General features: G+C 30.2%; 1 protein-coding gene across 1 annotated transcript; it reads left to right on the top strand.

Annotated features, from left to right (window-relative positions):
- Positions 1-1,464: 1,464 nt before the first annotated feature.
- On the top strand, positions 1,465-23,339 carry LOC127700820 (paired box protein Pax-1-like). The gene is made up of 5 exons (XM_052204501.1): positions 1,465-1,877; positions 6,069-6,105; positions 9,782-10,002; positions 11,700-12,072; positions 22,806-23,339. Exons 2-5 carry the CDS (start codon positions 6,093-6,095, stop codon positions 23,126-23,128), a joined length of 930 nt encoding a protein of 309 aa, XP_052060461.1. The 5' UTR covers positions 1,465-1,877; positions 6,069-6,092; the 3' UTR covers positions 23,129-23,339.
- The last annotated feature ends 3,799 nt before the right edge of the window (positions 23,340-27,138 follow it).

The following is a 27,138-nucleotide window of genomic DNA, read 5'->3' as shown; positions in this document are numbered from 1 at the left end:
GTTTGAGATGCCAAATACATGTTGTTGTACATAAAAGAGGGTCTGGGTGGTTTTTTTTTTTCAGAATGGAGAATAATGGGCCAAACACAAAGAATAGAGAAAAACGCCTTGAAAATAAAGAATAGAGAATACTGTTCTGCTACGATATAAAGAATAGGGGGGAAAATAAAATGAAGACCACCCCATCTAGACTCCCGTAAAACAAGTTTGAATGTGGGAGTTGCAACCTTCTAATAATTACATACTGTTTAAACTGATGTATCAATGAAATTCATGCTATTATCGATGCACTTGCTACATGTCTGATGGTACAGAAATCTTATATACTAAAATACTAATGACGTTTAACCAATAATAACTAAACACATCTTTAAAAGTAAGCCAATATTAATTTGCTAAAATGGACTATAATGTTGGCGCTTAAATGTCCATTAGTAGTTTTGATTTTTTACGACTTTTGCAATCGTGGCCTTTTAAAATACATTTACAAACTCATAGCAAGTATCCTTGTAATTATTGTAAATCCACACATGCAATTTATGGCTGTATGGACGGTAATGCAGTTAGATTGAATTTTTAAACGAAGACTGTCTTGTTATATGTAAATATATAGTAAAAAGTTATATAACAAACTGTAGCCGCAGAAAAAAAATCTATAAATGCACGTGCACTTGTCGAAATGAAATAACAAAAATGATGCAAAACTAATCAAAACAAAAAATATTTAAATTAATTATGAACACCAAAAACGGATATTCTGAACGATTACTTTACTGGTATTACATGTAAATCATTTTTAATGTTGCACGTAAGGTCTTGTTTCACAATTTTTGATAGCGTTCTTTTAACTGGTCAAGTCAGTATCTTACAGAATCTTGCCTTAAAATAGATTAATGTTCGTTTCGTAATATCTGCATAATACTTTTAGGAAATTAATTCTGTTCAATTAATTCGTAAACGATCATATGAAGCGTTTAAATTATATTTAAAGCAATTTACCCTGGATAGATAGTACAAAGTATCTTTTATGAAACCTTTTAAAAAGTATAATAGTTTGCCTGTTCTTAAATAATTAATTATACTTGTTTTCTGTCAGACGTTGTTTAAATGTTAATAGTTTTAACCCCGTACACACTCTTTTTGGTTAATTTTCATTATTTCGGAAATTAGTCGGAAATCCGGAAATTGCATGTTTCAATTATTATTTACTATTTGTTTTGTGAACGAAATCATTACTTTGCAAAATTATATCTCATTCTTTCGTGTTCGTCTTTTTAAGATTACATTAAAATTTAAACAATCTCTATGGAGCTTTTTGATGATTTTATTTGTGGGTAATAGATATACAATTTACATCAAACACGAAACAGTTTCGGTTAATTTAACAGGTACATCGAAAGATTGAGTTGTCAATTTTACCTGCGGCAATCTCATCTTATTTCCGCTTCAGGAAGCAAAACATACTAAATTTGTCATTTTCATGCCTTTAATTTTGCCGCATACACGAAAAGAAGTGGTCATTTTATAGGAAAATGCGTATACATCTTGTGTCGTTTAAAGAAACAGCTGCAAGAATCTTATAAATTACTAATCGATTGTTTTTCAGTAGCCTATCGCTATTTTGTTTGAAATTAACGTGAAGAAAGTGTTGAAATATTAATGAACTAAGATCGTCAGAGTAAACTGCTTCATCTTATAACGGGCATAAAAGTTGATTAGAAAATCGCTTATTTTGATTGGTTGGAGAACTGGAAGCAAAGACGCAGGTGATGCAATGACAAGCCTCACGCGCATCGTTCCGCTGGCTTGATATAGTGAAACCGTGACATTTTGCCTCAGTCTGCTTTGATTGGATGATTAGAGAAGACAGTTCTTAGGTGAGAAAACTTTATTTAGTAAAAGAAATTGGTATTTGATAGATATTTTCCAAGCAAAAATTTGACTTAATTTCTAATGTATATCATTTTTTTTTTTACTTTATGTAATTCGTTTGAAAACGATTCATATGAGTATCCTAATTTATCATAATAAAAATTGAAACGAATTGGCGTCTGATTTTCTTTATCGATACATTTAAAAAAAATATGATTGAAATTTAAAAGACACACTAAAAGTTAATTTTTTTATTTTTTATTTTATCTTTTTTTTAAATAATTAACATTTTAGCTTCTTATCGAATTAAATTACGGTTTATGAAGTGATGAATAAAATTTGCATTATAAAAGGAAAACCATTAATGTAGAGGTTATTTTTAGCGTACCAGCTATAAGTTGTTTTTAGCGTACCAGCTATAAGTTGTTTCCGTATTAATAGGTTTATTAGGTTTTGTTTTTAAATCATATAATTCAATCAAATTCTTATGGGTTTGCTGCGGGGCTGATTTGTTTCTTTAATTATAAAAACACTTTGAATATATACAAAGTAAGAAGATGTGGCATGGTTGCCAATGAGACAACTTCCAACTAGAGACCAAATGACGTAAAAATTAGCAACTATAGGCCTTCGTATGCACTTTTGAGAAAGATAGTATATTCTGTGATCTTTTTTTTTCGAACTCTTCCATTCTCCTTTATTTTTTTTTTGAAAGATAACACACTGTGTGGTCGTTTTTGGAACGCACGAATTTTATAATCAATTTCTTTTATTTAACTCTATCTGTCTATTGTACATCTTTGGTAATACAATTTTTTTGGTGTTCTAGTTGGAATCCAGCAAATGAAAACTGGTGTGCTTCATATTGATTATTATGGTACTATTTTTTCGTCACTGAATGAATGAGTAGTGACTTTGGTCAAATGCTATTTTTTCTAAAATTGAAATAATGTTCATGAGCTAATTGTTAGATTTTGCTTGGAACAACACTCGTGCATATAAACCCCAAGTTGTTTTCCCTATCCAGATACTACATATCTAACTCTGATGCCATTCGGATGTCTCTGTTATTGCATGTAATATTTGAAAGTTTATGATGTTGTTCTCGTTGTGTATTCTGCTTCAACAAATACGGGAATTTTGGAACTTTTTCTAATTTATTAACTTTTCATACTATGTGTTTTAATGAAATGAATGACTCGGGTATTTCTTTTCCCAAGCCTATTGTTCTATTCCAGAAAATGTTGGGAAAAATTACATATGGATAATTGATAGTAATATCTAGTTTTGCGTGTGTCGGTCTAAATTTTGTCTTGCTTTAATTATAAAACAGTTTATTTTGTAATGGTAATAATATTTTTGTATATTTCTTTTCTGTTGAGGAGTACAGTTGGGCCTACGGTATATTTTATTCTTTTGTACGTATGTATGGTCTGTCGCACTCGACCTGAAAGGTTCTTGTTAAACTTTCCGCATTGTGCGAGTTCACCCATACCGCTAATATCAGATATGTTTTGTCAACACTTAATATGTTGTTTTTTTTCATGTGTATATTTACAGCATGTCTTTTATATTGTACCATACCAGTCGACTGTCAGATAAATCCGAAGTTCGTCCAGAAACTAAACAATAAGTTAATAGATTACACTTATCAAAATCAAGTTTCTTTAATCACTTTTTGAAGCACATTCAATTGGTCTTTGATTCATGTTTTATATGAGTTGTTCGAAATATAGAAAAACTTCAAAACACTTTGTTCTGAATCAATTTGGGTTGTAGATAATTTAAGGACAAGATACATCAGATATAGAAATTCATATTGCAACATCCATGGGTACACAGTCAAGAAAGGTTTAAAATGTTAAATTGGAAGACGTAAAAGGTGTCTGTTGTGATCAAGTCGGAATGTGAAATTTGTCTTCACTGTTCTGTGATTCTAGATCCGATATTTAAAAAAGCGAAATTAAAAATGTTTGTTATTCGAGAATAGAAATTACAAATCCATTATCTATCAATTTTATTTCGAAAATCAAGTGTCTAAATTTAAGATTTCTAATTGAATATCTAAAATACCCAATCGGAAATATTTAAAAGTATGATGACCAATCAAATTTCATGACATATTAGCATGCCAGTTATTTAAACTTTCCAATCTTTCTTTTGTTTCTCAACATTGAAATTATTCTAAAAAGTACATGTTTGATTATAATTTTAATATTTTGGTTAAAATTTTGAAAAAAGTAAGTAGTTGGTTATAAAATTGAGAATGGAAATGGGGAATGTGTCAAAGCGACAACAACCCGTCCAAAGAGCAGAATACAGCCTATACATGTACCTCTAGATGTCTTTAGGGTTTTTTTGTCGTTTGGTTGCTGCCTCGTTGTTATTACACTTACTTCTCCTTTTAGTGATAAATAAGTCGTTAACCGAATTTATTACAGGAATGATCACTTAAGATATATTCAATATCTGTATAAATAAAATTTGATGTGAAAATAATAAAGTTATGAATGAATAAAACATACACAAAAATCATATCCATGTACGTTTTATTAGTATTTTTTTTATCTTCATTATAATTCATTTTTTCATTTTCATATTTGATAGAGGAAAACGATGTTTTAGGTAAACTCCTATATCGCGCTCTTTTAAGTTATAAGTATTTTTGTCTAGTGTACCAAAGGTCTACTTATTAAACGTGGTTTTTCCTTTTTTTGAAGAAATGATATAAAATTTAATATATTCATTTTCCACTCAATTTCCTTTACATCCATTTTCAAAGTCGTGATTTATTTTTAAATGCATGAAATTATTAATGAAGTGCATTAATTCTTTATGGATGTTGCTGTTTTCATTATGAATATTAACTAATTTGTTCCAATATAAACCACATAATTGAGCTCGAACATCAAAGAAACAAAATGCAACAACCCCACCCTGAATCATATAATTTAAACATATAATTATATTAAAAATTGTATTTATTTTTAAAACTTCACAATAGTATACAAAAATTTAAAAATCCAAATTTTATCGTTTCATACTTATTCTGTTGGTGTTTATCTTAAAGGTACAGTTGCAGTTTCCTAATTAGATTTTCTTTTATCAATTGTATTACTCAGGTTGATATAGAAAAAAAAACCATGAAGTTTGGTGCAAAATATTACTTTATTTTGAAATTGACTGCACTGGATGCTAGTTCGGTTAATTTTCTTGCATATTCAATACGATAGATTCAGTCAAGGAAAATTCTTTCGAATCATCACAATTATAGTGAAAAGGGCACTTCCATGCATGCATATTAAATTTTCTTTTGTCTTATGTTATCACTTTGAATTTTCATTCAAATGTCGTAAATCTGCTGTTTTGTCTACTTTTTAGTCCCTCTTTTTATAAGATTTTATAAAAAATAAATACTTTTAGGTCAGAAGTGTACCGGTCTATCGTAGTTTTCATCCTCTAAAATTGTACATAAAGGTCTGTAAAATATATCAAAATCCTCGGTAATAACATAGCAAATAACAGCAACTGAAAGAACAATGGTTACTGTTTTATTTAATAAAACCACAAGATTTTTTCCAAATTCTTGCATTTTTTTGTTCAGTTTGTTAATTTGTTTTTTGTTGCTATATAATTTTTTTGGTCAAATATGTATCGTCTAATTTTTTGTTTCAGTTTTAAATGTAATGATGTAATAATACCATGGATTTAAAAATCTTTAGTAATTTTGGTGCAAAAAAAAGATTTTTGAAATCAATAAAATTGCTAATAAAACATTTCGCCTTTTTGCCTGAAATCAGCGGTTTTGATAAGAAAACAACACTTAATATAAGCCTAATAAAACAATTTATGCGCTTGGTACCGGTTATCCAATTTGATCACATATGGAAAATGCATTGCCTTGTATAATTTCTTTTTTTGACTAGTATATTTTACAAGATAGACCATATGGTTAACCTTTCCTATGATGTGCAATTATTTGCCACTAAAATGCTATTTATAATTTTTCAAAGTGGAAGCATCAAAGTCAAAAACTATTGAATAAAAAAAATTACTTAAATTGTCAAATCTCTACGCTATGTCATTACCCAGTAAGTTAAAGGCCATTCGAAAAATAATTTCCTATGATTTTCGAAAATGATTTTTTTATTAATCACATAATCAAAGTTTTTACATCTTTATTTGTTTCTTTGTAGAGCTTTCTTTACAGACTTCGTACAATGCCGCATACAGGTAAGCAATGATTTTACCCGTTTTATATAATTTTTTATCATTAATTTGTTTAGTTTCTCCCTCACCTTACTTAAAAATCACTTTATTTCTCTTTGATCAATAACCGTATATATTTTGATTTCTTCAAATTAGTTATGATAAGAAATTAGACCCTTTGACAAACAGTTTAATTTGAAGAAATCAGAAAAAGTGATTAAGTATAAAATAGTAACAATTTTTAAATTCACTGACACCGTTCAAGAAATTGATGCCATTACTGAAACCGCTTAATCACTGTGAAATAAGCTGTTGAATTTTAAAATTGAAAAAAAGTGAACATTTTGCGTCACAGTAATTGCTTGCTTTTGACAATTTTTTTTTCTTATCACGAAAGTGGCTTTTCTTCAGAAATGGAATATAATTGCGGAAAGATAGATTAATTTGTAGTAATAAGCCATTAAAGAACTTTATAGATGTAAAATGTCTTTCTTAAAATGTATCGAAATTTTTAATTTGTGCTTTAATGGTTTATTTTTTTTTTATTTTCTACATTGATTAAGACATTACCAAAGAATTTTATAAATTGTACATGGATTTATCTCGTCCGACTTTATCACATTTGTCAAAACTCAAGTTTTATGCCGGTCTTTTTAAAAAGAGAGAAATGATACCAGGAGGGAAGTTATTTTTTTTTTATTTTCTGCATTGATTAAGACATTACCAAAGAATTTTATAAATTATGGATCAAAGTACATGGATTTATTTTGTCCGACTTTATCACATTTGTCAAAACTCGAGTTTTATGCCAGTCTCTATAAAAAGAGAGAAATGATACCAGGAGGGAAATTAAAAACAACAACTCGAAGAGAAGACAAAAAGACCAATAACAGTCCACAATCCACTACACACAACACTAAAGATTCAGCAACACAAACCCCACCAAAAGCGGATATGAACTCCGCTGTTAACATAGAGTTTTTACGGTTTCAAATCATTGTGATGCGTTTATTCTTGTGTGTAAACACACGATCATATTTCGTAATGAATCAAGTTTGTTGCTTGCTGATGTTCAACACAGCTTTCTTATTGGTCCCCGAGTTTGATTTGAGAGTTTTTTTTGTATGATTTGAGAGGGGGTTGTTCCATAACATGCAACTTATAAAGAAAAGCTTGTAATTATCCACCATCGTTTGTAAACTTCTGATTGCGATGTTTTAGTGACTTAAAAACTGCCTTCTAATGTGTAACACTTAGATAAGAGAAAAAGGATCAAGATATTTTGAAAATTTAAAGCATAACCTAAAACATTTCGGGAGGGGGATAGTCATTGTCACAAAATATCTTGATATTTCAAATGTTTCGTGTAATATTTCCAAATCCTTTAATTCAGAAATTTTGAGACTTTTCGATAAATACTAAATAAAATAAAAATTATTATTGCTGAAATTTTGGAAGACAAATGTAGGGCGGTAGTTTTTAAGAATGACAAAGTATAAGGATACCAAAATCAGAAATTCATAAAATTACCGGCATCCTGATAAATGGTATTGCACAGTCTCAACGTCTACGTAAATTACGTCTTGACCAATCAGTGACGTCTAAAACAACACTGATTCAATATTGTAGCGCATATCCCGATTTGGTTCATTACTTTTAGAAAATAAAGCATCAAAATGGCGTGAAGAAATATGACATGCAGATCGATTTTGAAATACATTTATCATGATCTATTTGTAATAAAAATTTAGTATATATACAATTTATAATATTGCTGAATGGTGTAAAATATATAATATTATTAAATATACATCCGTTTTGATTTTTGCAAATCTAGGACTTCTAAAGACTCATCAGGATGAGGTTTAGTCAAAGCCATAAACTAGAATTTAAATCCCATCAAAATTTTAAAATGAAATTGATATTTATTTTCAACTTTTAATGGCACTTTTTAACAGAATCATCGTTCTATTTAAATCCCCGTTGAAACAGTTAATATAACAGTTTAAATCTGTCATATGATGAACTGATGGGTTTTTTTATTGGAATGCTTCATTTACATTGTGTTAAGTGTGAAGTTTAACAATTTATGCATTTCAATATGTTAAAAAGTATCATTTTTAGGTCGTTATTGCCAACTTACCGGTATCCTTAAATCTTAGTCACGCTTTACTCATATTGAGCGATCTGTCTGGATTATTTTGAAATCCTAATTTTACAACTATCCTCAAATGAGGTAGTTAGGATTTAGCATCAAAAGAAGATTGATTCAGTAACCAAGGGGCTTCTGTGGCCGAGTGGTCTAAGTAGTTCATCTACCGTTATTACTAGCCTCTCAAAATTGAGGTTGCTGCCGTGAGTTCGAACCCCGCTCGTAGCTTTCGACTCTGACCTTAAGTGAAGAAGTTTGCCAGTGTTTCAACTTTGCCTATCCAGAGGTTCTTCCACCAATAAAAAACTTGCCGCTATGATAAAGCGAGGCATACAGGAAACGACGTTAAACACAAGCAATAAATAAATCCAATGACCAATATTCAATGTATATATCCATGACGGTTCATAAGAAGATTAAACCATATCAGCACCTGGTAAATTGGTGTAATACTGTTTTCTTCTTTTAAGGCTCAAGAGAAAACAATAAATCAACCGATAGGGATCTTCTATGTTATATTTTACTTAGCCTTTCCCAAATAAAACATTTTAAGAGTGCGCGTTTTTTGTTTTGTTTTGATGGTGTTTTTTTTATTTATGGAAGTGTGGGAAACACAATAAAAAGTACGTCATTTTAGCAATGATTACACCTTATATAAGAATGCCGGATTTTGATTGGTTGTTAGCCAGTGTATTTTTCACATATTCTAACATTTTTTCCTCATTTCAAACGAATTTGCCTGTTTTTTCACCACTGCCGGTGAATTTGCCTCAAATTCCCCTCTCTGCCGTGGTATTTGCCATTTCGGATATTCCTTTTTTACCCTCGCGAGCCTGTTCCCTCGAAAATTATTCGGGACCTTTCTCACTTTATCCCGACAACATGGTTAAGCACTATTGATTGAGTTAAACCGAAAACTGTCAGAAATATACATATAAAGAGGGGGAAAAATGTCTATAGAAATGCACGCTTTAATGATGGAATAACAATGACACATATAGATACCATGACGTTACAAAAAGACAACACTAACGCATATAAGTACATGTATAATTCCCGCGGTACTACGATTTCCCTTCACATGTACAGACAGTTTCAATCAAAATCTATTCGGTGTAATTAAACAGATATATCAGTCTTGGGACCAAATTTCCCTCGCCTAGCGGCTTGGGAAATTTCACCGTCCCTTGACTGGTATTTTTTGCAAATACCCCTCCATAACATGATATATCTGTTCAAAATGGAGGTGGTCCGGTTTGAACATAGACGCGTAAGGACATTAACAAAATAATAACAACAGTTTGCCAGTTAATAAAATATCAAACATTTTATATGTGTACGTAGTTTTTTTGTAGTTTTCAATTTTTAAAATTATTAATTTGATTTTTCTAATCAAATGTAACTTTTAATGAAAGTTACTAATTATATAATTTTCGATTACTATTTGACTGAAGAAAGTATAAAAAGAAGACAAAACAACAACAAAACATGTCTTCAATACCTTGTTCAGAAAGAAACTTAATCAAGCTTTTATTTTTATCACACTAGGCCAAACAGGTGTAAATCAACTTGGTGGCGTATTCGTCAATGGACGACCCCTTCCGGATCACGTAAGACGACGAATCGTGGAACTTGCTCATATGGGTGTTCGACCTTGTGACATCTCTCGACAGCTGCTCGTCTCTCATGGATGTGTCAGTAAAATTCTCACCAGGTACTACGAAACCGGGTCTATAAAACCTGGTTCAATCGGAGGCAGTAAACCAAAGGTATAGACATTAAACTATCTTTGTGATATCACATGCAGACAAAAAGTTAAACATATCATGAACAGTAATATCGCTTTACAGATTATTTGAATTTACACATGATACAAATGAAAATAAACAAATATTTTAGCTCAGAGCTAGTCATGGAATAGTTTCGGATTCCAGAAAAGGAAATGTTTACTCTTTCAATCCCCCCATATCAGCACTCTTTCACTTTCAAAATATAATCGAAAATAAATCTTATTTTTTTCTCTGATTGGTAAAATCTTAAATTGCTAACTGTTATGTATAAATTATCAAGATGTTTGTTCAATACAGCAACTTCTTGAGACATACGTTTTAGATAAAATAAAAAAAAAATGCATTTTGTAAATGTACATTTCTGCATTTAAAATAATTGCCTTTAATGTGAGAATTATACCAGTTTCAACAGATGCTTAGATGAGACGAAAGCTTTATTTGTCATTAGGAATATTTTATTATTTACATGATTTATATTTATATTATTTCTAAACTTTGTTTCACTACCTTCTTGGTTAGATTGCTGTTTGTACTTTTTAAATAATATCAAAATTTTCATTTACTCATATTTTGTCTTTCACATAAGTTCAGCAACGGTAAACAAGAAAAACAATACTCATCTTTTTTTTATCAAATTTGATACCAGAGGGAGAGATTTTTTGTTTCGCCTTTTTTAATTACTGTTTGATACACGTTTCATTGTCATAAATAAAGTGAAGAACTGGTTTGGCACAAAATGTACTATTCAAATTGCCCTTTACGATATTTATATAGAAAACGTTTGACATTAATTATATATTTTATTTATATGGATAATTGAAAATAACAGAAGTGAAAAGCATAAATATCGATGCTAATATTAAATAACCAATGCACTTTACGTTCAATGAAACGTGGGACTCCTCTATTATCATACATATATATTAAGGAAAAAACAGGGACAACGTAAACAGAAACTATTGCAAACCCGGAAAATACATGTCAATATTACGGAAATCGTTAAGATTTTGCTTGAATATTAAACATTTTATGACATAATATTCATAATTAATGCCATATAAAGTACATGTAGTTGAAATACAGTGAACAACCAATAATAGTATATCAATAGTATTAGTATTTCTAGTATACTAACAATCTATACAAAACAAGAACAAGCTTTTCTCCTGTGAAAAAGAATAAGAAAATGTGGTATGCAGGCCACTAAAACAACTTTCCACAAAAGCCCAAATGACGTAGAAGATAGTAACTATAGATAACCAGTAACATCAATGCATGTATTACAGCTTTTATAGTAGCATATAGTCCTGATCGTCTGTATTTAATAAAGAATAGAGAAAAATAGGCTAAAGAATAAGGAATAGAGAATAACTGGGTGCCAAAATATAAAGAACAAAGAAGGATTGGAAAAATAAATAAAGAATACTGAAAAATGGTCAAAAAGTTTAAAAATAGAGAAATGAACACCCCCTTCGCACCCTTATACTTGAGAGTGTACATTCCAATAAAGTTTTGTTGTTTGCTGATTTTTGAAATGGAGTATCCAATCTTATAATTTAGCCGTAACGATATGCTTCTATCGCCTTTGTATCTTGAACAAGCTTCTTACTTTCTCGAAGTACCAATAAGCCCATTATAAAAAAGTAACATTTACAACTTTGGTTTTTGTCTTACAGCAAGTGGCAACCCCGTTCGTCATAAAAAAAATCCTCGAATTAAAGAGACAGAACCCATCAAGCTTTGCCTGGGAAATCAGAGACCAACTTTTAACCCAAAATATATGCGATGAACAAACAATACCCAGTGTCAGTTCTATCAATAGAATCTTACGAAATGCTGGAAACTTATCCGGAATGTTTCCATACCAAGATTCATATCCTGTCATGCCTGTTGCCTATCCTATGATGACGTCACCACCTATTGCAGGAAGTGGAACATATCCATTCACAATACCGGGTTTATCGTATCCAAAAATTGTCGAACAGATTGATTCTAAAGATTCGTCAGACGAGAGCAATATGCAAACCGAAGGTGCTGAACAAATTAAAGGTATATATTTGTATATGAGGGCTTTAAGGTGAATACATATTGAAGTACCAAAACTACTATTTTCCTAACCCTGCCGAGTTTCTATTGACACAATAATCTGTCAACCTACTGCTAGTTATTGCTTGATACATGTATCAAATCTTTAATGAAATCTTAAGTATTCATTTGTTTAATTCCATCTACAATATAAATGTTAAATTTCCATTTATTTAATGATTAGCATGTCGAAAGTATAAGCATGTCGTTTCCTCTAGTATTTTAATTGAAGTCAGTGAAGGTCACTGCTCGTCTTCGTATTAATGTGATAATTGTCGAAATTAAACACGAGGATAGGAAAGTATAACTGTGACTTCTTTTATTAAATAAAAAGCCATGTCATTATGCTAATGTGATAACAGAAAATAAAGATATGATTGGGTTTTAATTTGACGTTGAAAGGAAGACAAAAAACATGCTATGTTTAATTTTCAATATTTATGGAGCGAGAACGAACGATGCCATTTACAAGTCTATAAATTTAAGTTGGAGTTTCAAAAACGTTTAGAAAGCAATTGTCACAACCAGTTGTAAACATTCAAATAAATAATATAAAGGTCTAGCAAACTATCTACTTAACAAATAATGAAAACCATATACAATGTCAAATAAAATATGTTTAAAATGTTTTGAAAAGTTAAGGTTATTTTAATAGCATTAAATTGATAGCTATAAAAATCTGATCTGAAAAATGCAATACCAAAAAATCAGGGTAAATTGAGGATCTTTAGGGGAATATATTTAGACAATCGAAGCGCTTTATTCGAAAGCTGTATCAGATGTATAAAAAGTTAAGAATTGATATACTGGGATGTTTTAATGGACATCTTTCATAAACAGGAAGAAAAATCATTGTTTGTAAGGTGAACAAAATTATTATTTCAAGTCTTGTACATTAGGAAATGAAATTTACAAAACTGTTGAACTTATATTTCCTTCGGGAAAGTGCCCGGTCTCGCTCCTTTTTGAGTTCATTCTATTCCCTCAGTGTTTTTTGTTACCTTGATTTGTCTCTTCATGATAATTTCGATAATTGAACAACGATTAACTACTGTCTTCATGTCTTCAATTCTCTAATTATTCTGCATTTGTGTTCCCAATATATACCCATTTCTAAAGTTCCTTTCCCAATTGATCAGTTCATATAACGTCTCGCTTTGTTCTTCAAATCTGAAACGAAAAGTCGCAGATGTCCCTAATATCGTAATATTGAAATGCTGAAGCAAAGTTGATACAATGTAGATAAAATGATTTATTAGTCACAATAAAAAAAAAAATAGATACGAATCTGTCATATTATATTTGCTATATTAGTGAAATAAATTGTAAGATAATTGACTGTAAAAATCACCGTGAAATAGTACGGTGATGTTTTATTATATATTTATTACCAAATTTGCATACAATTAGATAGTATCAAGCTTCGGTAAAATGTCTTATTTTCTTTCAATAACATACTCAGAATAAAGAAATGCCTAAAATGTATTTATTCTAAAATTCTTTCCACGTATTGAGATTAAAAGTATTGATTGTGTCAACTAACCTCCCATTCACTTTGTATTTCGTTTTTTTTTATAATTTGAATGTCATGTCGAATACACCTTGGAAATGATTAAAAGACCTAAAGCCTTTAACATTTGATCTCAGAATTCGCGATAAATGTATTTTTCAATTTACAAGAAGGTAACACCTGCAAACAATTGTCAGTAAAAGTGCAAGGGAAAAATTAAATCACAAACGAATAAAAAATAGTCTTATATGTACTTGTTTTACACGTTCTCTTTGTAAAGTTCGTATAGTAATGTATAGTGTTATATACATATCAGCCTGTGGTGGGTAGCTTAGGTTTTCTTCCTGTTGTGATTTCTTTTTAAGAGATTGTTTTTACAAGGAAGCTATCAAACCAAGGACTCCTAATGGTAGAGTTGGTCAACCATCCTAAATTGGTTCGGACACCATCTTGTTGTATTCATATCACGCCCTTATTTCCTCAGTTGTGACACACCAAATGCGCAAGTCATCATTGAACATTTACTTGTCATTAGCAACACAACGTATTCAAATAGAGGAGTATAAACTACTGACCTAACCGGATCACGCCGAATGATTTGGTCTATGGTGGTGTTCGTGTTGCTTAGTTCTTAGTTTTCTGTGTTGTATGTTGTTAAAGATTGTTTGTCTATTCGTTGCTTTTCTAATGACCATGGTTTGTCTGTTTCTCTTCGATTTATGATTTTTGCTGTTCCTTTGGTATAAAATTAATTCTTTTCTTCCTTTTTAAACACGATTTCACATCAACAAAATTCAACTTTCAACAACCAATTATGTCCCTAGCATATGTTGTCATATTCATTTGTACAAGATGCATGTAACATATTGACTATCTAAAGTAAAGTCATTATGCATCTGTATTCTCAAAGATATATACGTTTTAAAGAAGACAAAAGTGGAACATAGTTAATTCATGCCCTCTCATAATTTCTCTGTTCTTACTTCATTTCTTTTATGTTTCCATTCCCTTTGATTTTTTGGGGAATATCCATTCATTTTGTTACTTATTTCTTTGGTATATCCATTCCCTCTGTTCTTGATTTTCTTGGTATATCAATTTTCTATGTTCTTGATTTGTTTGGTATATCCTTTTCCCTTTGTTCTTGATTTTTTTTGGTATATCCATTCCTTGTGATCTCTTTGATATATCCATTCCCTTTGTTTTTATTTCTTTGGTATATTCATTCCTTTTGTTCTTTATTCCATTGGTATATCAATTTTCTGTGTTCTTGATTTATTTGGTATATCGATTCCCTCTGTTCTTGATTCCTTTGGTATATCCATTTCCTTTGATATTGATTTTTTTTGTAAATCCATTCCCTTTGATCTTGATTTCTTTGGTATATCCACTCCCTTTGTTCTTGATTCCATTGGTATATCCATTCCTTTTGATTTTGATTTCTTTGGTATATCCATTCCGTTTGTTCTTTATTTCTTTGGTATATCCATTCCTTTTGTTCTTGATTCCATTGGTATGTCCATTCCTTTTGATCTTGATTTTGTTGGTATATCCATCCCCTTTGATCTTGATTTTGTTGGTATATCCATTCTCTTTGATCTTGATTTTGTTGGTATATATCCATTCCCTTTGTTCTTGATTCCATTGGTATATCCATTCCCTTTGATCTTGATTTTGTTGGTATATCCATCCCCTTTGATCTTGATTTTGTTGGTATATCCATTCTCTTTGTTCTTTATTTCTATGATATATCCATTCCTTTTGTTCTTGATTCCATTGGTATATCCATTCCCTTTGATCTTGATTTTGTTGGTATATCCATTCTCTTTGTTCTTTATTTCTATGGTATATCCATTCCCTTTGTTCTTGATTCCATTGGCTTGTCCATTCCTTTTGATCTTGATTTCTTTGGTATATCCATTCTCTTTGTTCTTTATTTCTTTGGTATATCCATTCCTTTTGATCTTGATTTCTTTGGTATATCCATTCCCTTTATTCTTGATTCCATATTTATATCCATTCCTTGTGTTCTTGATTTCTTTGGGATATTCATCCCCTTTGTTCTTTATTTCATTGGTATATCCATTCCCTTTATTCTTGATTCCATTGGTATGTCCATTCCTTTTGATTTTGATTTTTTTGGTATATCCATTCTCTTTGTTCTTTATTTCTATGGTATATCCATTCCCTTTGTTCTTGATTCCATTGGCTTGTCCATTCCTTTTGATCTTGATTTCTTTGGTATATCCATTCTCTTTGTTCTTTATTTCTTTGGTATATCCATTCCTTTTGATCTTGATTTCTTTGGTATATCCATTCCCTTTATTCTTGATTCCATATTTATATCCATTCCTTGTGTTCTTGATTTCTTTGGGATATTCATCCCCTTTGTTCTTTATTTCATTGGTATATCCATTCCCTTTATTCTTGATTCCATTGGTATGTCCATTCCTTTTGATTTTGATTTTTTTGGTATAGCCATTCCCTTTGTTCTCTATTTCTTTGGTATATCCATTCCTTTTGATCTTGATTTCATTGGTATATCTATCTTTTCGATCTTGATTTCTTTGGTATATCCATTCCTTTTGTTCTTGATTTCTTTGGGATATTCATCCCCTTTGTTCTTTATTTCTTTGGTATATCCACACCTTTTGATCTTGATTTCTTTGGTATATCCATTCCCTTTGTTCTTGATTTCTTTGGTATATCCATTCCTTTCGATCTTGATTTTTTTTATATATCCATTCCTTTTGATCTTGATTTTTTTTTATATATCCATTCCCTTTGTTCTTATTTCTTTGGTATATTCATTCCCTTTGTTCTTTATTCCATTGGTATATTCATTCTTTTTTTTATATCTTTATTCCATTGGTTTATCCATTCCCTTTGTTCTATATTTCTTTGGTAAATCCATTCCCTTTGTTCTTGATTTCTTTGGTATATTCATTACCTTTGTTCTTTATTTCTTTGGTATATCTTTTCCCTCGGTTCTTTATTTCTTTGGTATATCCATTCCTTTTGGTTTTTTTTTTATTTCTTTGGTATATCAATTCCCTTTGTTCATGATTTCTTTGGTATATCCATTACCTTTGTTCTTTATTTCTTTGGTATATCCATTCTTTTTTTTATCTTTTTTCCATTGGTTTATCCATTTCGTTTGTTCTTTATTTCTTTGGTATATCTTTTCCCTCGGTTCTTTATTTCTTTGGCAAATCCATTCCTTTTTTTTTTTTTTATTTCTTTGGTATATCCATTACCTTTGTTCTTTATTTCTTTGGTATATCTTTTCCCTCTGTTCTTTATTTATTTGGTATACTTTCCTTTTGATCTTGATTTCTTTTGTAAATTCATTCCTTTTGTTCTTGATTTCTTTGGTATATCAATTTTCTGTGCTCTTAATTTCTTTGGTGTATCCATTCCCTGTGTTCTTTATTTCCTTTATATATTCATTACCTTTGTTCTTGATTTCTTTGGTATATATTTTCCTTTTGTTCTTGATTTCTTTGGTATATCCATTCCTTTTGTTCTTTATTTCTTTGGTATATCAAATCTTTTTTTTTCTTTGTTTCTATGGTATATCAATTTTTGGTGTTCTTGATTTCTTTGATATATCCATCCCTTTTGTTATTTTTTGGTATATCAATTTTCTGTGTTCTTTATTTCTTTGGTTTATCTATTCCCTCTGTTATTTATTTCTATGGCATATCAATTTTTTTTGGTATTATTTTTTTTGGAATATCTATTCATTTCGGTACTGATTTCTTTAGTATATCTATTCCTTTTATCACTTTTGTATAGTTATTCATTTCGTTCTTTATTTCTTTGGTATATCTTTTCCTCTTGTTCTTTATTTCTTTGGTACAGTTATTCCTTTCGTTCTTTATTTCTTTTGTATATCTATTCCTTTTGCTCTTTATTTCTTTGGTATATCCATTACCTTTGTTTTTTATTTCTTTGGTATATTCATTCCCTTTGTTCTTTATTTCTTTGGTACATTTTTTCCTTTTGATCTTGATTTCTTTTGTATATTCATTCCTTTTGTTCTTGATTTCTTTGGTATATCAATTTTCTGTGCTCTTGATTTCTTTGGTATATCCATTCCCTCTGTTCTTTTTTTCCTTTATATATTCATTACCTTTGTTCTTTATTCCTTTGGTATAATTTTCCTTTTGTTCTTGATTTCTTTGGTATATCCATTCCTTTTGTTCTTTATTTCTTTGGTGTATCAAATCCTTTTTTTCTTTGTTTCTTTGGTATATCAATTTTTCTGTGTTCTTGATTTCTTTGATATATCCATTCCTTTTGTTATTTCTTTGTTTTAAAAAATTCTGTGTTCTTTGTTTCTTTGGTTTATTTATTCCCTCTGTTGTTTATTTCTGTGGCAGATCGATTTATTTTGGTATTATTTTTTTGGGATATCTATTCATTTTGGTACTGATTTCTTTAGTATATCCATTCCTTTCATCTCTTTCGTATAGTTATGCATTTCGTTCTTTATTTCTTTGGTATGTCTTTTCCTTTTGTTTTTTATTTATTTGGTACAGTTATTCCTTTCGTTCTTTATTTCTTTGGTACATCTATTCCTTTTGCTCTTTATTTCTTTGGTATATCTGAATTTTTGTTACTGGTGTCTATGGTATATCCATTCCTTCCAATGTATGTTTCTTTGGTATATCCCTTTTCATGAATTCTTTGGTATATCCGTTCTTTTTGTTCTTGATTTCTATGGCAAATTATTTTTTAAAACCTGATTTTTTCGATTTATTTATTCAAATTGATAGACAAAATGCTAGATACAACTTTCTTATTTATGGACGATATGTCAATTTTTAGATTTTTGTATTGTATTTTTGTCTTTTTCTGTTTTTTCTGGTTTTTTTTTGGTTTTTTTTTGTTTTTCCTTTATTCTACAGTTATGAGGCACTGACAGATTTTTTTAATGTCAGTTTACTGTTCAAATTTTGATATTTCACTTTCTAACTTTTTACCAACTAATGTATCATTTATGGGAAATATTAATTTTTATAATACATTAATGGTTAGTGATATCCTTGATCAGTTTTCATCATTATTTATTTTATTTGAATAACATTAAAATATAGTTTGATAACAACAAAGTCATATCTTCATCATGACAATAACTGCATAATCAAAATCTTTGACTTAAGACTGAGAATATAAGCATCTGCCCAAAACATTCGAGTTGATCAGTATTATCTCCCTTTTTTATTTCTGTGTCTCAACCCATTCAGTTTCTGATCATTTACGTCAGGACATATCAATACACTTCAAAACAGTTTCCTTTATGCTATGAATAAAATGAGACGTTGGGTGTATGATCTAACATAGAATTAACAAAATCATTTCAAGTTAAGAATACGCAAGATAAAGCATACCTATTTGCTGAAACCGATAGTCAAAAATAAATTGCGCAGTTTTAATTTCAATTTATCTCTATATGTCCAAACACTTAAGACGACAAGATTGCCACTTTTAAAAAGAAAACCAACACTATATTCATCCTGTTGAATTTTACATAATTAAATGAATGCATATTTTTTATTGCATAAGTTTCCTGTATTAATTTGTTTGTTTATTAACACAATACATCATAAAATTATTCATAGTATTTTTTTTATCGACGTTTTAGGTTTTGAAATAATGCTAGATACCCTAAAACACTTTCATCTCTTTATTGGTTCAAGATAATACGAAAGCTACATTAAATCATTTTTAAAAAGACAATATGGTATTTATGACATTTATGAGATATTAAGATAATTTAATAGCGGATTTAAATTATTATGGTATCACAGTGTGTCAGGATTGAAAACCACTTCACCATGATGTCTCTATCATTTTATTTAAAGCAAAGTTACTCAAAAAATTCGAATGATACATTCGATATGAATTTGATATTAACAAACGACCCCATTAGGTAGAATGATTTTTGAATGGATTTGGAGTCCCTGGTCACCGTGTAAAAGCAAGGTTAATTGTACCAAATGCATTTTAATAACTTTAATGGTAATTGGACAAATTCATTTTTTCCATAGAACGGACATAAAATTATCCACGGCATTTTTCCCCTTTGAACATAATGGTACTATATGTTTCTTGATTTTTAAATGCAACTTTTAAATGGAATATCAATACAAATGCTTTCTTAATTTCACACAAAATCACCCGGCTTATTATAGCGATTGATAGAGAGTAAAGTTTTACCAATATTAAAAGCACGGACATAAATTTTGCTTTACGGTTAAAGAGCAGAAATAATTAAGAAGTCACAGTATGATTTAAATAATCATTTATAATGGCCCTGATAATGAAATAAAAATGTTTGGGATAATAACAGAACTATTAAGTGAGAAACTCTTTTTTTGAATTAAAGGATTCGGCGACATAAGACATTTTGAAATAATAGCTTTCAGATATAAAATCAATGATAAAATAGTTTGTCACTTATCAGATTCAAATAGAAAAAGCGGGAAATATTATCAGAAAATGAAATTTCAATCAGCAATGATACAGCGAAATAAAAAAAATTGCAATAGTTTATTAAAATTATTTTGATGTCGACAATCTTTGCTCGAAATATTAAATGCAAGACCGAAATATGAAACCTTCCTATTTGCTCGAAAAATCTATCCCTTTGCAAAGTTGCAGTACTTTTATATAAAAAAAACATAAAAATAATTATGTTTAAGGTATGGCTGTAAATGCGTACGACGCGTCTTTCCGAATATACATACTACCACGATTTTTCATGTATTTGTCGCGGCATTGCTCTCTTATCAAACAAGTTGATGCCATGTTTATTTTCTATTTACTCTAAAACAAATGAAATGTAACATTTTTCTGTTATTTTCCACGATTTCATTTTAATGGCGCTCTTATAATAAAATATATGTTCGACGTCTTTTTGTTTTAATGATTTAAAATGATCATTAAAGTCGCTACAATTAAACATCGGCTAACTAATGTTACCTCTTATCTGTTTCAAAAACAGTATACGAAGCCCCAATTTAAAAGGATAAGATGAATATGAGTAGAATACATGTCATCATTAATATTTTGAAAGTATGTTGATTTCGTTTGAAAGGGATATTCAATCTAACAGAGAGATATACGTTAGATATATTTCAGTATTCAAAGATATACGTCAGATATAATTTAGTTTTCATATGATATTCCTTTCAGACAAAAAGTGTTTCCCTTACTTACATTTTCGTTCAAATATCATCGGAAATTCAATATATCAAGGGGGAAAATGAATAGAGAAAATACCTTCCACACAAGGCATTCACTTTTATTAGACTGTTTTAGGTTAAGAGTTTGTTCCAAGTTCATTTTTTATTTCTTCTTAAAAAATAAATGTTACATTTTTCTTTTTATCTTCAACAGTTTAATTTTAATGGCGCTCTTATGAAGACATTCACATTTGACAGCTTTTTTTCTTTTCTTGAATTAAAAGAATCCTTAAAGTTGCTACATATTAATCGATTCATTTACACTCGCTCTTTTATTCTGTCTTTCTTAAATTTAATGAAATTGCAAATTAATTGGAAGGACGTGAAATTGATATCACGCAGGTCACCGATCAAATGAGCATGTCACTATTAGGAATGCAATGTAAAATTTAAAATGGGTGAATAGAGACATTTGAAATGAATAATAATTATGAATTTAATAGCCTTCTTAAGAAACAAATAAACACTCAGTCTCCATTAAAATACTGTATACATATGTCATTTGCGAAATTCATGCTTTCTTTTTCTCATACATTTCACCAAAGCGGTTGTTAAATTTTACACCTGAGAGTGCTTACATTGTATTCACCAAAGCATGTCCCAATTTAACGGTTGCTTTAATAGTAATTTATTCACAAGGTTACAAATAATTTTGCTGAATCACATCAACTGTAACGTTTGGGAAACTGCTACTGTCTTCACTTAAAATATATCGTAAAGCATCTTCAAAGCAACAATTATGTTTATTGTTATAATAATAATTTCGCTAGCTAGGAACGTTTTCAGATTAATTGTCATATATAGCCTCCGATGCTAAGATAAGATGTAAACGTTCATATCTTAATATAATTTTTACTGTCATGAAGAAGCATTGAGTACGTTATAGTGTCACCTTTCTCTGATTTTCACCCAGAACTGGTTGTCATATTTCGAGTAAAAACTATTGGCAGTGAAATATCAATAAACATTTAAAAAAACCACATCTGTGTTAAATTTACACAAGTTTGGGTCACACTAGTCCTTACCATTAAACAATAAAATGTTTTTGCTTGAAAATTTAACAGACGATTCAGTATTGGATTTAATTTGTAATGATAGTATGATTTACAACACAATCAATAAGCCACTTTGACAGTTTTTAATGTATAAAATGTATTTCTAGTCCAGCCTTTTAGATTAAAGAACATTATGCATTAGCAAAGTATAATTAAAAAAGATTTAATATTTGAATTAAAACCATAGAAAATATTGAATACATTTAAAAAAAATCACACATTTGTTGGTAATGTACACTTTAGATTTTTATTGGAATCAAACTTATCATCCAAAACTATGCCAACAAGATACGATCACTTTCTAATGTGTTTATAGAAATAATTTTACAGGGGATTATGGACTAAACAATTGAGTAGGTAAGGTCATAAGATGAAATACAGTTATGATTTGTCGAAGGTATTCAAATTTTATGTCTAGTTACCAGTTTTAAAAATCATACATTTTTTATATATATTTTTAACGCACTAGGATATACCAGCAATAAGATTTTTTTATATACTTGTTTTTTAATTCAAATACAATCATATTCAGTCCGCCCTAGAAATTCAAATACTGAATACATGATGAGTAGGACGTTGTAATTGATGTCTTTGGGATAGTTATATAAGAACTCTATGTAAGCACATCAAATTGTTTTAAAACAAATAAATCTGCCTGTGCTTTTCTAGTAAAGGAATTTGTTCAAGCAATTATGTCTTGGTGTGTGGCGAGATAGAGGTTATAGACGTGTGATTGTACATTAAAAATTGACAAAATTACATAAAACGCTTATTTGGGTTGAGATACAAAACAGAATGGACGCTATGTATTTGTGATAGATGCAAAATAAAAGACGAACATGAATAATTTTGTATTTATTGTTTTATTTTCGTTTGTAGATAGTAACTGTGAAAAACAAACTAACCTTAACAGTGAAGGTCCGGGTGAAGAATTCCGTCTGGAGGACAGATTTCCAAGTTTGGTTCGCACGAAAAGTGAAAACGAGGGAAAACGAAAGAATCTTCAAGAAAACAGACTAAAATCTCTACCTTACGACTATGACTCGTTTTCAATAGCAAAACAATCTAGCAGGCATCAATTGCAATCTCATCACCATAGTTATGACTTAGCTGCACAACATTTTTCTCACATGTCTGATATTTATTCTCCAGAAACATTGAGAAGAAATTTACACTTCTTGCAACGATTCCACACTAGTTGATTATGGATAGAACTTGACAATGAAAAAAAAAAATCAAAAGCAGTAATTAAAGAAAATCATACAAAAGTATCATGAACCATATAATAATCATACACGAAAAAAGACGTTTCATGAACAAGAAGTTACAAAACAAATCAATCATAACTGTGTTTCGTTGTTTATTTTTTATATTGTGTATAATCTGTAAGTTAATAAAGTATTCTTTTTTGTATCCTGTTTATTTCAAATCAGTTTTAAGTGAGAGTCGTCATGTGCAATACATTTGATAGCTTCTAATAAGCTTGACTATTCAACACTATAATTAAATATTTGAATATTGTTTTTATTGGTATAAATATTGATTTTGTTATCAGTAAATTAATAAAATTAAGAATGGAAATGGGGAATGTGTCAAAGAGACAACAACCCGACCATAGAACAGACAACAGCAGAAGGTCACCAACCGGTCTTCAATGCAGCGAGAAATTCCCGCACCCGGAGTCGTCCTTCAGCTGGCCCCTAAACAAATATATATACTAGTTCAGTGATAATGAACGCCATACTAAACTCCAAATTGTACACAAGAAACTGAAATTAAAAATAATACAAGACTGACAAAGGCTAGAGGCTCCTGACTTGGGGCGGCGGGGTTAAACATGTTTATGAGATCTCAACATTCCCCCTATACCTCTAGCCAATGTAGAAAAGTAAACGCATAACAATACGCACATTAAAATTCAGTTCAAGAGAAGTCCGAGTCTGATGTCAGAAGATGTAACCAAAGAAAATAAACAAAATGACAATAATACATAAATAACAACAGACTACTAGCAGTTAACTGACATGCCAGCTCCAGACTTCAATTAAACTGATTGAAAGATTATGTCTTCATCATATGAAAATCAGGCACAATCCTTCCCGTTAGGGGTTTAGTATCATACCATCATAACATATATGAGAAGAACATAACCCGTGTCATGCCAACAACTGGTTTTTAAATAAATGTGTTTAGTGCCGATGCAAAGACCCTATAAGTGAATCAATATTAACGCCAAAATATGCAATCTTTAATGACCTGACAACAGTATCGTAACTATATCCCTTCTTAATAAGTCTATTTAAAGGTTTTGTTAGCTTCAGAGGTGAATACTGACATTTTTGTGCTTTATAAAGAATATTTCCATAAAAAATTGGATGTGAAATACCTGAACGTATAAGAAGTCTGCATGTTGAGCTATATTTACGAATGATGTCCTTATACCGATGATAAAATTTAGAAAATGTTTTGACTAGTTTGTGATATCGAAAACCCTGGTGTAATAATTTTTCAGTAATACATAAATTTCTCTCGTTAAAATCTAAAACATTGTTACATACACGAGCGAATCGTACAAGTTGAGATATATAAACACCGTAAGATGGTGACAAGGGAACGTCACCATCTAAAAATGGATAATTAACGATAGGAAATGAAAAATCATCTCTTTTATCATATATTTTAGTATTAAGCTTTCCGTTAATGATATACCATACTAAATATTATACATATTTATTTTCACGGTACTACAATTTGTTGTTGGGATGTATTAGTTCCCGTCCACGTCCGCTCTATTTGTATCCATCTGATGAGTTAAGCCTTTTTCAACTGATTTTTATAGTTTGTTCTCTATGTTATACTGTTAAACCACTGTGTCAGGTTAGGGGGAAGGTTTAGCGCTCACAAACATGTTTTAACCAGCCACATTGTTTATGTGCCTGTCTGTATCCTGTAGTTCAGTGGTTGCCGTTGGTTAATGTTTGACATATTTGTTTTTAGTAAATTGTTTTGTTATAAATTAGGCTGTTGGTTTTCTTAATTGCATTGTTTCATTTTGTCATGTTGGGGCCTTTTATAGCCGACCATACTGATTGGTTTTTCTCATTGTTGAAGGCCGTACGGTTGCCTATAATTGCTTACATCCACTTCATTTGCACTTTGGTGGATAGATGTCTCAGTGGCAATCATACTACATCTCCGTATTTTTATACTGACCACACTGTTAGCTATAGGAAATAATTTTAGAGATTTAACCTTCCATTGATAAACTTTCCTCGCATATTTTGATTCAATCTTGGTATATATATGTTTTTGTCCGGATTTGGTATTACTTTTGGTCCTTTTTTGTTTTTTCAGCTCTTTAGCGACTGTATATTGATTCGGATTTTCAAGCATTTTGGCTTTAAGCATAAATGCAGAGCCATTATATATTGAAATGCGTATCTGGTGTAGTACAATTGATATTTCATTACTGACACTGGCTCGATAGCTCTGCCGGTTGACTAGTAGCCAGTATTTTGGTAAATGTCATGAAATAAAGTTTATTATTTTACTGATATTTGCTGTTATAAGATTTTTAAATCTTAGTAAATTGAGGAATGTATCTCAAATTCTTTTAAATTATATATGGCTCTAGCACCCTTGAAAAGACACAAACTGTCGCAAATTGCGCATCTGGTCCAGTGAAAATATGAACCGTTAGTTTTATAACAGTGGATTATACATTTGGTGATTTTGAAAATCGTAGAATTTCACGAGTTTTGTACAATTAAAGATAAGATAATTTATGAAAACCCTGATTATGACTAGAAATTTGACCAAATCTCTAAATTTATGAAGAAGTTTTTTTTTAAATTCTCTGATATAATTCAAGATTAGGGATTTAGAAAAAAATGAATCCTTTTTATATTATTATCTGTTATTTTGACTCTTTAAAAACCAAATCCCTGTGAACTAGGCAAATTGTATATGGTAAATAAAAACCAAATTATCAATTAGTTGTTGTCGTATTAGTATACTGCATAGTAAAAAGGGAACTGTACAAAAATAATGGGTCTTAGAAATACATTTAAAAGACAGTTTATCATCCAGGCACAAATCTATCACTTTGATCATTGTGTTCGTGTGATCACTAACTTTGTATTAAATTCAGTACTTGGATTCTTTTTAAAATCATTGAAACACACAGGAGAACCAGATACAGTCAATATTTCAAATAACTTTCTATATTTTTTTCCATCCTAGATCAAAATCAAAACAAATTAAAAGATTTTTTTTAAATGTATAGGTATACAGTTAGAAATGTAAACTCATGCTTAAGGAAGACGTCCTTTTGGCTGTGCGGGATGAATAAATACGCATCCCGTACATTCAGAAATTGACATTAGATCCGATGCTTTGTAAAGAAAGAGTGCCAAAATTTATGCACGCTGAAGAACCATTGCATCATTTTTAGGGATCTGAAGGCGACTTATTGCAATGCATCATTTTTGTCCCTATCAGATATACGGTACCCGATATTTCCATCGGCAGTCTAAAATTTGCGCTCTTCAATCTGTCGACATGTTTGGCAAAATTGACTTTTTAGAATTATTTGGATTTAACAAATTTATTGTAATATATATATCCTCTCCGGTTCTTGTCTAAACCAGCTTCGTTGCTGATTAAGTGATAAAATGATATCATCAAATATAAATATATATTAGACTGCATTCTGTGACTAGAATATAATTGAGGACCTGAAACAAAAGTGCGATGCTTGATTTAATATCCTATGCTAATGAAAGATTACATTTTGTTATTGTTTAAAGACTACATGTTTTAAATATGGAAGGTCGTAATGAACAAGAAGTTAACAATGTCCCTCCTTAATTATGTTTCCTACGAGAATTTGGTAACGTTTGCTATTCGTCTCTTTTGATATTTTTAGATTTAAAGCGGTTCAGAGTTTGTTGTACGGTGTAGTCACATGTTCATTGTGCACGGTCCAACGACGGCCCATGAATGGTAATTCTAGTAAAACAATAGGAACATGTAGATACCCACCAAACGTTTTGAATGGAAAATTGAATACAAAAAGAGTCCAACTTAAACGAGATAGGTGTCTTGAAGAACTTCAAAAGACTCACGTGAACCGCGAAAAAGTTGAACTAAATTTTAGGAAATGCCGCATCCATCAATACCAGGAATGAATATTAAAATGCTCTGGTAGGGT

The sequence above is a fragment of the Mytilus californianus genome, unplaced genomic scaffold, assembly GCF_021869535.1.
Source record: "Mytilus californianus isolate M0D057914Y unplaced genomic scaffold, xbMytCali1.0.p SCAF_1, whole genome shotgun sequence".
Taxonomy (NCBI): Eukaryota; Metazoa; Mollusca; class Bivalvia; order Mytilida; family Mytilidae; genus Mytilus; species Mytilus californianus.
The sequence above is the reverse complement of the archived record's forward strand: the minus strand, read 5'-3'. Positions and strand labels throughout refer to the sequence as shown.